This window comes from Rhodnius prolixus, unplaced genomic scaffold, assembly GCF_049639745.1.
Source record: "Rhodnius prolixus isolate KJV_2025 unplaced genomic scaffold, Rpr scaffold_4, whole genome shotgun sequence".
Lineage (NCBI taxonomy): Eukaryota > Metazoa > Arthropoda > Insecta > Hemiptera > Reduviidae > Rhodnius > Rhodnius prolixus.
Window position 1 is genome coordinate 51,674,400 of NW_027411614.1, and position 12,474 is coordinate 51,686,873.

Sequence of the window (12,474 nt, forward strand, 5' to 3'; positions counted from 1 at the left end):
AAATAAGTAAAAAAGCTTCTTTACAACCCTTAAAATTCTGTCAGGTTCGTTCATCATCAACATGGCGTTTATGTAGTTAATCACTTATGTGTACCTTGTTTTATTAACTCATATTTTAACATTTTAGCAATTGCAGCGATTAAAAATTAGAAGGAGGTGGAAGGAAGCCCCGATGGTGGGTCTAAAGATTATTCTTTTCACAATAAAGGGAAAAAAAACTTTTTTGGAACTGGGTTTCTCAAAAAAAAATCTCTTAGGGATACAATCATAGACTACTTAGCCATAAGAGAATGTTATGTGGGACTAAGAGGAAAATTTGTCAACCTTAGACTATTGAGTGTCCACACTCAGTCGGAGGACCAAACCCATGAAGAGAAAGAAGCTTACTTTCATGAACTTGAAAGGTCTTACAATAGCCCAAAGCACGGCATGAAAATATTTTTAGGAGATTTTAATGTAAAAATTGGGATGGATGAAGTACTTCATCAAACTATTGATCAATTTATTACGTATAAGAGTTCTGACAACAGGGTAAAAGTTATCGACTTCGCAGCACAGAAAATGATGAGAGTACTAAGCACATTCAACAGCATAAGAAGTTAAACAAGGAGATTTGGATCTCTCCTGATGAGAATACATGTAATCTGATTGATCACATTTCGGTGGATGCTTTTCTTGCTACAGAGATTATGGATGGAAGAACTGTAGAGGAGCAGAGTGTAGCAGTAATCTCTTTATGTTTAGGGCGAGATACTGTCAGAGGCTGGTAATAAAGCCTCAAAAAAACAACCAACTGCAACCAAGGTTTTTCAAAATTTAATCATTAAAAGAGGACTACCTAAAGAAATGAAACCAGGAAAAATGTAATATTTGGGAGTTTGGGGCAAAGAGAAGATGAGGAATGAGAACAATACAATTGAGGAAAGGTGGAGCAACATTCTCAGCACAATCACATCAGCAGCTGAGGAGATATTGGAGCATTCCAGATCTGGCGCAGAAAGCGTGTAAAGAGTGCGCTGAATTAGCGGAGAGGAAGTGTGAAGTGAAGAAACAGGCGCTAAAAAGAGAACGAGGGCTAGTAGAAAGCTTATAAGATAAAGCAATGTGAGAAAGGTTAAAGAAATTGTGTAAAAAAAAGAAAGAAGCGGAAGTAAAGCTTATGGAAGTACATAAGAATCTCGAAACCAATAACTACAGGAAGCTTTTTAAAGGAATAAAGAGCAAGAGGAGTGCTTTCAATCCAACAGTGAATTTCTCCAGGATGGAAATGGGTTGTTTATCGGAGACCAGGAATACATTCTGAAAAGGTGGTCTCAACGCTGAAGTAGCGGATTTTAAAAGAAGTGGAGGAATGGAGATGAATCTGGAGTCTGAAAAGAGGAAAGTGAAGACATTCAGAACCAACGAAGTTAGAGGCAGAGGCCAGCTTTAAAAAAAACATAAGACAACAGGTGAGGATGGAGCACCAGCCGAACTACTATTGAAGTAAGGAGTTGAAGCGAGATTTACATCATCTACAATTTTTATAAAGGTAGTAAAATGAAATGTGAAAAGTGCCAGAAAATTTCTCTTCTGGATGTAGCTTACAAGGTAATAGCCGTTTCGCTGATGCGAATGTGGATTAGCAAAAAGGTTGGTGAATACCAATCAGGATTTAGAGTAAGAAGATCCACTGTCGACCCATTTTTCTACATTTGGATTATGTTAAATTAATAAATGTCATGAACATAATGTGCGCCCGCATCACTTGTTTCTAGATTTAAAGCAAGCCTACGACAGTTTGGACCGGAAAGAAATACTCCGTTGGATGTGTCAATTGGGATTACCCAAAAAATAAACATCGACATCTATGGCTTTTATGATTCAACAAGCTGAGGGAGAAGGCATTACGTTTCACATCTGAAGACTTCATCATTTCAAAAGGCTTGAGGTAGGGGTATCCATCCTGATGTTATTTAACTTAGCACTGAGGAAAGCTATTTGGGCCTTTCTTATCTGTACCGACCGAGGAGGCACATCCTTAATAGAATGTTTTGCATACCGGCACTGTTAGGTTTTCGAGAAGTTCATTAACGAAGCCAGCAACCTTAGATTTGCTGACAATGAAACGAAGATGGTGGCCACAAAAAGGAATGACCAGGAAGCAATATGTCAAGGGATTAAAAGTACTACATGGTGAACTAGACTCAACAGACTACAGCTTCCCTATATCTAAGACAAACATCAACTTATAATATACCAATATAGACTTTTCTTGTCTGCTGTTTCAACCTTGAGATGAAATAGATTAGAAGATAAGTATTGAATCTTTTATTGCTAAAACATTTTAACATTGCTAAACTCCTTAGATTATAAAATTCGTTACATAATAGAATCTTTCTGTCTTTTTAAATTTGATAGGTCAATTTTCGAATTGCAATTAATTAAACTGCAGTAGAAAATTTTCAACTCATATTTGGCAAAAAAAAACGGTTAGTCTTTATGAAAATAAGATATTATTGGCGGACAATATTTCGCACCTTCGAGAGCTCATTAAGTCTCAACGATATGTTCACAATAATACGTATTTTATATTACACCGCATACAGCCACTACTTTGATATTTGGATATTCAGATTTTTTGTATAAAATAAAAAAACGGTCAACGTTGGGTGTTTTTTAACGTTATGCTTATTGTGCACTTTTTGACGATCAACGCTTAGGCAACTGTCCTACCGGACAGTTTTAATAATAACTGGCAGATTGTGCAAGCGTCATATTTTATCTTTTTATGTTACTAAACTTTTTTTACCTACTAAGCCATTTAATACAATGTATATAATTCTAAACGTTTTTAAAAATTCTATGGTGTAAAAGTGAAACTAAAAACTCAGATGTAGTTATTTTAAATAATTTAAAATTTTTATAATTATAATATTAATTAAAATAATACTAAAACAGTAACTAGGCATCATTAAATAAAAAGACAGTCTTTCATCTCAGCTGGTTTTAATGTATATGTATATAACTATGTTTACAACTATGTATATATATATATATATATAAAAGTGTGTATGTATTAGAGGACAAGAAAGTTTTGTTAGGGAACCAATTTAGTTATTGTTGAATAAACAGCGTTACGTTATGCTCTCATAAGTTATTTTGGATTTGGGTACCTTTTAAATGATAATTCTTGCAAGCCATTACTGTATTTTAAAACTGTTGGGAAGTACCGCAATCGTTCAAATTATCGACGTGTGAATTGATCATCACGAATGAATTTTCATACAATTCGAAATTTTATGTCAATACGGATTTTTGGGGTCTCAATGATACATACTTTGTGCGGGGGAGTTTGCCCCAAGCCCCCAAGTCAACTATTATTAATATATTATCGACACCAAAATCTTCGCCCGATTTTGATAAAATTTTGGCAAGAAGGAAATTTAAATGCCATCCCTACTAAGGGAACTTAGTGAAATCATGCCGTATTCACAGTTTGAACTCTTTCAGGGAGCACAACTGTAATTGAAGATAATTTTTCTTTCCCCTTTTTGAAAGAAGTTATTGCGATCACAGCTTAATTTCTCTTACAACCCTCAAGTGGAAGTAATGTTATCACCATTTCTCTTACCGCTCTTACCGGAAGGAACAGTAATCACAATTTTCTTTCTATTATTCCTCTCATGGGTGGCAATTAATCATCACTTTATCCCATATTTCTTTCAGTCTCCATCTTCCCCTTAACTTTTAACAGTTGTTTTACATTCTACACCCATCAATTTTAACTTTTTATCCTCCCTTTTTAACCTTTTCACTCAATCTCCATTCTTCCCTACCTACTTGCTACCACTCCCCATAACGTTTCTCACAGTCTGAATGGTTTTTTAACAATTTGATACATCTGTCCCCAATTTTTTGTTTCAGTCTTCTTTACACTACAAGAATTTACATTCTACATCTACCTTCCACTATCTTGGTACAAAGTATTAAAGAACCAGCTATAAAAGTTTGCTAATCCCAATGTTAAGAAAACCTGTAAATCAGATAAGAAACTACAGAGTAGACTAGTTTGCAATATTTTAGAAAATGGCATTATAGATTTTTTTTAAAACTTTTAAAAATAATAAAGAATTATTAGCAGTCCTAAAAATAAATAAATATTTATCTACTTTATAATATATATATATATATAATATTGTGGGAAGAACACCTAGATTAATGCCATTGAAGTAATTCTACTGCATTAACTTTTCATTTATAATTTTTAGATGTCACAGAACCTTATCCTGGCCAACTTTTCCTCTATAAATTTATTTTTTCCGTTGAAATCATTTAATTTACATCGATTTTAAAAGGAGTTATCCAACTATTAAAGCACTGGTCTTTAATTTGAGGCTATAAAAAAAAAAATATCTTAAACTGTTTAAAAAATGCATACACAAACGTAGATTACCGATTTTTTTTGGGGGGGTGGGCATTAAATTTAGCTGCAAATCGTAAAAAAAAGGGAATTAAAAATCTTAAAATCGTCGAATTAAGTTCGTCCCTTGATTGAATTGGTTGGCACTACACATTGTCAAGTACCTAGCGTTAAAATAATGAGTAAATAATACTTAATATGGTTTACTATTAAGTACGAATAGTTTTCTTTAATTAATTCTTAATCTGACACCGATACATAATAGTATATATCATAATAATATAGCGTGGCATTGTATGTGGGAGATCCCCAGTTCCAATTCAGCATACTTTTTTAGTATCTAGAAAAAATGTTAATAGTAAGGTATGCGCTTTATCCCCTCCTCGACAACTAATTAATAGGTGGACGTTAAGCCCCGCCTGCAAAAATAGGCGATTGCTTTACTATACAATATTAATATACTACATAATATATTTTATATACTATGTACTTAGCATATATTATTGATTTCGGATATATTTTAAAAATAATTTATCCCTAAATCGATTATTTTGATTGTTATATATTGTATTTATAATAAAATAGATAGGGGCGGGTGTTGGCCTAGTGGTGAAGAGCGTGGCTTTGTGAGTGGGAGATTCCCAGTTCGAATCCAGCGTGTGACTACTTTTTATTTGTTTAAAAAAACTGTTTATAGTTTATCGCCCCTGCCCATGACACCTAATTGGTAGTTGGACGTTAAGCCTCGCCTGAAAAAATAGGCAATTACTTTAAATTATTACTAAAGGCTTTATAATTATTTGATTATAAATCAACAACTATTCTGACTATATTAAATTAAAATTTGAAAATGTATTATGAAATTTGTGCTCTGGTATTCTTCTGTAAGACGAATTCAAGACTGAAATTTTGTTTTAACTCTGTGATTCAAATTGCAACTCGTACTTTCCCTTTTTAATGTGCGATTGAGGGTCATGATTATTCTGAATAAATTAAAATTGGAAATTTAAATAAAGTGCCTTTTTAACACTAACTATGATGATGTTACACACATTTTATTATTTTAACAAAAGATATTTATAGATGAAAAAAGACGACCACAAGGATCCTTGTTGACATCTAATTAATTCTAAACAAAATTAATGAAAAGTTAATGCAGTTAAATTACTTAAATTTTAATAAAGTATTAATGAAATGATGAGTACCTGTTGATTTGTGTACTTCTGTCTTTAATCAATCCATACACAGTGACTCCCATTAATATTTACTTAATTTTAATTAATTACAAAATTATTTAAAAGGAGAAAAAAAAACAACAATTTAAAGTTAAGAAAAAAAATTTTTTTTTTAATAATATCAGCAACAATATTTGTAGAAACTCTATATAAATATAGATCAATGTAATTGCTAACTGTTTAGGTAGCACTTCTTGAAAAGTGTTAAGTAAAGCTCTCAAAAATATTGGGACCCAAGAAGTGCTAGTGTTTAAAGGTTCAATATTTAAAATCTGATACTATTTAATGTTTAGTTGGTCGTCCTTTTTAACTTACGTATAATAGCCCTCAAAAGATGAGGCGTGGATGAAACGAGATTTTTGGTTAATTCAAGTGATGTTTTTTCCATTCGTCCAGCAAACATTGTTTTAATTCATTTTTGTTAGATATTACTCGTTTACTTAATGCACTAGCTAAATATTGCCATAAATGTTCAATGGGATTAAGATCCGGTGACTGCGGAGAGGTTTGGAAAACTTTTGGGCAATTATATAACAGTCACTGACGTATCACCCAAGCCGTATGTTTGGAGTCGTTGTCTTGATAGAATTTAAAAGACCCTAAAATACCCAATTTTTCGGCACTTTTTTCAAATTAATTTTAATATATTACCATAAACCATTTTGTCCATCAATCCATCATCAATAAACACTAATTCTCCAACTCCTAATGCGGAAAAGCAGCCCAAAACTAACTATAACTGACCCACCTCCATGTTTTAAAGTTAGCTCCAAATTCTTCTTTTCAAGCTCAGCATTCGCTTTCCTCCAGACCACAACCCGTCCATCTGGCTGAAAAACATTAAATTTTGATTCTTCGCTAAAGAGTACATCATTCCAAAAGCCATAATTTACATTCAAATATTTTTCAGCAAATTTCACTCTTTTAATAAGATTTATGTTACTGACAAAAGGTTTCTTCCTGGCTTCTCTCCCATGATAGTCCTGTTTTCTTAACACTCCCAACAGTTTCTGCTCCTACTTCCTTTTTGAACATATCAAAAATTTCAGATTTAAGCTTTGGAGCACTAAGTCGAGGATCTTCTTTAAATCTTCTTAATATATAACGCCGCTTTCTCTCAGAGAGCAGTTGAGGACGACCTTTTTATGGGATTGAATCAACTCTTTTTTTCCTTTTTATAACGATGGATGATGTTCCACAAAGTAGTTTTTTTTAAGCCCGATCAGTTTTTCTATTTCTCTAATACTTTTTTGTTTTTTTTTTTTGCAAACAAATTACAATTTTTCTTCTTCAATCGTTGTATTTGTATTTATGCGCCTGGCTTGATTATAAAACTAATTTAATTATTAATTTCATATTGAATATTTGTTTAAGGTACTATTAACAAATTGTATAAATAAATGAAATTTTTAAAAATTTTAATAAATGAGTGCCACTTTTCATTTTCGTCAGTTTTAATGTATGTACTGTCCCAATATTCATGGGAGTCACTGTAATTAACATTTATTACAAAGGAGATTTTAGAATACATCAAAAAATGAGTTGCTACAACTAAAATCAGAAACATTAACACAATATTAGAAATTTAAAAATGTGGATGTTTACTTTCGTTCTCAATTCGAGCTAGGTATTTCTGTTTGCAATTTTCCTTAATATAAACTTCCATGTGTTAGAATGGGAACAACAAAACTAACTAATGATCTTTAGGATATTAGCACAAGTTACAGACAGTTATCCAGCCTCCTCCAACAGAAAATGTTATTTAAAAAACTTATTTCCTTTTTGGTATTTTCTCAAAATGGCTCTTACGACTTTCACAAGACTTGGTATGAAGTTACTACATAGTCTTATGATTTTCGTCCAACTTATTACGTGATTTAAGCCTAACATTTTCATTTACCATTTTACTTCTAGTTTGTGTGAAAGTAGGATGTCATTATTAAATTTTTTTAGTAAACATTCCGCTGAAGGAAATGAGAGCGTCTTGTTTCCTTGATCAGATTTTTTAACAAATATTTAGAATTTAACTTCAACATACGTAAATACAGTATGCACTTTGTGTCGCTGAGTTACTGAAGCTTGCATTACTTGTGAGTAAATTACTTAATTCTATTCGTCTTACAAATTAAAAATAAAAAATTGAACATTTACAGACAATCATGCAACAAGTCTTTTTTAAGAACTAAATCTCCTCCTTCCTGATTTAAATAAATTAAATATTTCCATGAATTAAAAAATAAAACTCTAACTCCATGCAATGTATAATTAAAATGCACTTTTAAAAATATTTAAAAACTAATTTGTAAAAAAAATTGTTTTATATTTTTCATGCATGTAAGTGGGTAAAATGATGACTACAGGCATTCCTGATAACGAACTCGAGTAAGGCCGCCACACAGAATTTCTTTTTCGGTTAGCCTAATCGCTAATAACCAAGCTCTTTCTTTACCACATCTGGAGGCTTTTTCTACCCATCAAAATAAATCAAAAGTTCAAATAAGCGATGCGATTTTCGTGAAAACGAACGGCTATCGCACAATGATTGTCTTTTTTGCTATTTTATACAAAAGTTATCATTTGAGAGCTTAAAACTAGACGAGCGTGATAATCTTAAAAAATCGAAACATTTCAACTCACACTTTCTGTATTTTAGAGCAACAGGATTAACTTTTGTAAATATTCATTAATTATCAAATATTCATATATTCATCAAAATTGTATATTCATCAAATCAAATTTGCAGGATGGTAGTGAAACCATCCACTATTACCAAATATCACAAATGTGATGAAAAGAAACCATAAAATATAAGATTTTTATTTTACTTCCTTTTTTTATGTTGGCATGGATGTGAGAAAAAACTAAACAATAAATAAAAACAAATTAAAAAACATCTAATCTTATATCTGACCTATTTACCCCCGTTTTAGAAGTAAACGTGCACTTGGTAAATCAACCTAGATAATAAATTTGAATAAAGCGTATAGTTTGAAAGCGTTAATTAAATATTTTAGAGTTTATTGCTCAAACAGAAATAGAAATAATGAGAGATGAAGTTTTGAAAATTTTAAGCTCTCATATACATCTTCTCTTACATTAATAGGCAAAGTTCATCACCATCTTAAGGAAAACAATGTTTTTCCCTTGGAGTAATTCATTTGCTATTACCAACAGTTAGAGTCATTTTTGTGGCAAAAAATTGCCAAACAACAAAGAGTTCTATCTTGGAAACAGTTCATACCACGATTCAATCCAACTTTACTTTCATTTAAAGATTAGAAAAAGCCCCTGAAGAAACCGCAAATTTTTATTAAATCCTGTTTATAAGGTCTTTTCAAAAAATGCCATCGCTATCAGCTGATGCAGCCTCATTTATGACCTTCAGCAGACGTACCTTAGTGCCGACAACAGTCATTAGGTAAAGTCGGGCATTTATAGACGAATTCAAAGAAATACATTAAGATAAAAAAAAAGATTGGACAACAAAGACCACTCCTACGAACACGGGCGCAAAAGTGAACGCAAAAATCTATTAATTAAAAATTTTATTATTATTGATGCAAGGGTCTTGTTACGCAAGGTTCTGCAGCCAGACGTAGCCAATTGTGTCTTTATCAAAATTATTTTCGAAACGATTTTTAATATTATTAAACAATGGGCATATTTGCACCAGCTTTTCCTACTCTTATGCTCTTGTTTGAAGCATTTAAAAGTGAACCCTATCTTTTAGTGCCCCTAAAAAAATCTTCTGCAGTAACACCTATTTTGGTTAATGGCCGTATTGGATTTTAAAAAGCATAATTCAAGAAGTGAAAATCTAGACGAAAAGAACATGCTTAAAAGTCTATGATATTGCAGAATTGCATAACATTTTTCAACAGTAAGAACTTTGACTGCTGCGGCAACAAATATGGCCCTTCAGGCCCTGTACACACTTAACTGGAACATGTGTATAAAAAAAAAGTAGTGAATTGGTTCATCACATATGTATCGCCATTTCATTTTTAAATTTAGAAGAGCGCAATTTTATAAAAATGATAGCTAATATTTTTCATTCATGAAAACAAATCATGTATATAGCAAAAAAGAAAATAGAGAAAATTGTATAAAACACGACACTCACTGGTAATAGGAAACATCTAAGCAATATCCCAAATTGTTAAACTTTGGACTTTTTAAGGAAAGTAATTGACTTAAAGAATGGTAACTGCAACAGGAAGCAAAGAATAAGAAGGAAGCAGTTTAGACTGGATTCATATTTTATATATATATTCGTAATTTTATATATTATATATATATATATAAAAAATTGGGAAATGTGCAAGCACAGGAAATGAACCATCTCAGCGTCGCTAATTAAATATACTAGTGTAGTAACTTGTGTTATAGTTCATTTTCTCTTTTTTCTCTGTTAAGAGGTACTGAGTCCACTTACCACAGTGATTGGGTAAACTGGGTTGATTATCGTGAATAATAAAACATTATTCGGCTCGCTTTCCGGCCTGTAATAAAATGTTACGTATGAACATCATGTATGCAGTTTTGTATAGTAGTAACAATGTACAATAAACAATGTTGTATAAATATGTTATATGTTTTAATCAAAATGTATTGTGAAATGTTAAGGAAAGGTCGGATTAGCTTGGTTAAAAGATGGGGAAAGAATACAAGGAAACTTAAGTTGAGAACCCCTTTCCTAGTTGAATAAAACAAATAGAATGTAAACAAAACCCTATAGCAAAATTAATAAATTAATTGTTTATTGACTTTTACATTGTTTATTATTATTTTAGTCAATCTATTGTTTTAATGAATATGAGGTTTTGTTGATAAAATCCCTCATTATCATTACACAACGGGTTGCTCGCAAGATAATTTTTAATCAGGAACTTGGATTGAACATTTAACATGAAAGAGGTAAAAGAACTCAGAAAATACATTACTTCATACGTACCTCTTCCTTCTTGGTTCAAAGTTTTTGTTATAGCTATCCGTATGATCCTGAAATAAAAATTTTTTAAAAATGTAAAATAACTACTTAAATGTGAGGTGACATTTAATTTAACACGAACAATTTTATTTAAAGAACGGAATGAAATTAATTATTATATTTAAAAAAAATTGTTACAAAACTCTGAAACTTGCAGGAGCTAAGAATCAGCAAAACAGCCAAAGAGACATTACATAAACTTCTCGTGCCTCATATACATAATACCCAAAATTAAAAATTAAAAATAGTTTCTCCTAAACTATAAAAGGAGCGCTAGTTTTAAGAACATGACAATTTTATAATATCTTTCACAATTAAAATCTTACTTCTGCTACAAATGCTCAAGGATGATTAATCCTAAAATGTAATGCCGCATTATTTCGTGTTTAAAATTTATTGTTTACACGGTAATATGACCTATTGACAATCTAAAGAAAGTTTGAACGATAAACATATAGACTGCCTTCTCTAAGAGGCAACGTCAATCATGTTGACATCCTTATGATAAATCTAAGTTTTAAATTTTAATAAATTATTTAAAGTAATAAAGAAACAAAAGAAACCTTAACAATAAAAATGAACCTGACCACCTTCAATTCCACTAAATGTCATGAAAATATGGACTAGGTTAATAAAAAATTATTAAAACCGCCGTTTAAAAAAAATTATATAGCTCACGTTCGCAAAATAAATGTTGTCGATACAGGTGGAAGTCTGAGACATATTTGTAACCAAATTTATTTGTGTTGCACCACAATTTCTAAGAAAGTAGCGTACTGTTAATAAATTTTCAAATTAAAAAAGTCTGGTAGTATCTACACTACAATTTATACCGCTTGGGTAAGTTATACTTTAAACATTACACACTGATGTACAAATTAATTAATGTGAACATAATTTAAAAACATAAGACAATTCTAACTCAAATATAATAATGCCTGGTAACAAATGATAATTTAAAAAAAAAAAAAAAAAAATACATATGCATGTTACGTCTCTACCAATAACTTTTTTCCTTTTCTAGGAATTTTGGCCAAATAAAATTCAATTAAATTGATAGTCTTTATGATTTATAACATTATAAAGCAGGGTTTCTGCAAATTACTACAGTTACCATCAGGTTCTTTGTCACATATTAGAACTAAATCACCTTTGTAATAATTTTAACAAGTTCAGTGGAACGACAGTACATCTGAAAATCTCATAATTCTAAATTCTACGAAAACCTGTAAAGGATACTAAATTATTTTTTTACACATGTATACGTAAATATATATGTATAAAGGATATACACACATATATTATGCATGCATGTAAAAAATTAAGACGCCGGATCCTAATTAAATAATAAGGTTATAAAATAATACACTCACCCTTTGCGAAGCACTATCCAAATCAGTTCGTTGTCTTTTAGCCATTCCACTATCACCATTATAAGCCATGATAAACGATTAACAGTTTGCTTAAACCACTAATTCTAGCGTTACTATCAGAAAGAAAGCACAAGCTGGGTTCACAAGAATGGCCGAATGGCGGTCGGGCCCAGACGGTAGTGAGCTGAGCCACGCACGCTCTCTGACCAAGCCGCCTGCGCACTGCAGACCACTGCGCGACTAACACCTATTTAAAACAATTTTTTTTTAAAGAATCACCCAATTTTTGCTCATACCTTTTTTGTTTATTGGCATGGGTAGAAATGGTAAATTCTAAGTAAAGACTTTGTTCACTAAGCAAACAATAATTTTCTTGTTTTTTGGTTATCACCTGCGGCAAGTAACTTATTGTAAGACTTCAATGAACCAATTGGTTGGTTGGTCATACTCGGTCCATGATGGTTAGTATCCACC

The 12,474-nt window shown here is 31.5% G+C and overlaps 1 protein-coding gene across 14 annotated transcripts in view; it reads right to left on the reverse strand.

The window, feature by feature from the left end:
* The window catches only part of sm (heterogeneous nuclear ribonucleoprotein L), a 97,569-nt gene extending 85,342 nt beyond the window's left edge, over window positions 1-12,227 (reverse strand). For 2 of the 14 annotated variants that reach the window (XM_074131141.1, XM_074131137.1), the window contains exons 1-3: window positions 12,001-12,227; window positions 10,592-10,638; window positions 10,073-10,139 (exon numbers count right to left, since the gene is read on the reverse strand). In XM_074131141.1, coding sequence (XP_073987242.1) covers window positions 10,073-10,139; window positions 10,592-10,638; window positions 12,001-12,069 — 183 coding nt within the window. In that variant the 5' untranslated portion in view covers window positions 12,070-12,227. Of the gene's footprint in view, window positions 1-10,072; window positions 10,140-10,591; window positions 10,639-11,305; window positions 11,558-12,000 lie in introns of those variants that run through there. The other 12 variants (XM_074131139.1, XM_074131136.1, XM_074131149.1 and 9 more) reach the window with 8 other exon arrangements.
* Between the last annotated feature and the right edge of the window lie 247 nt (window positions 12,228-12,474).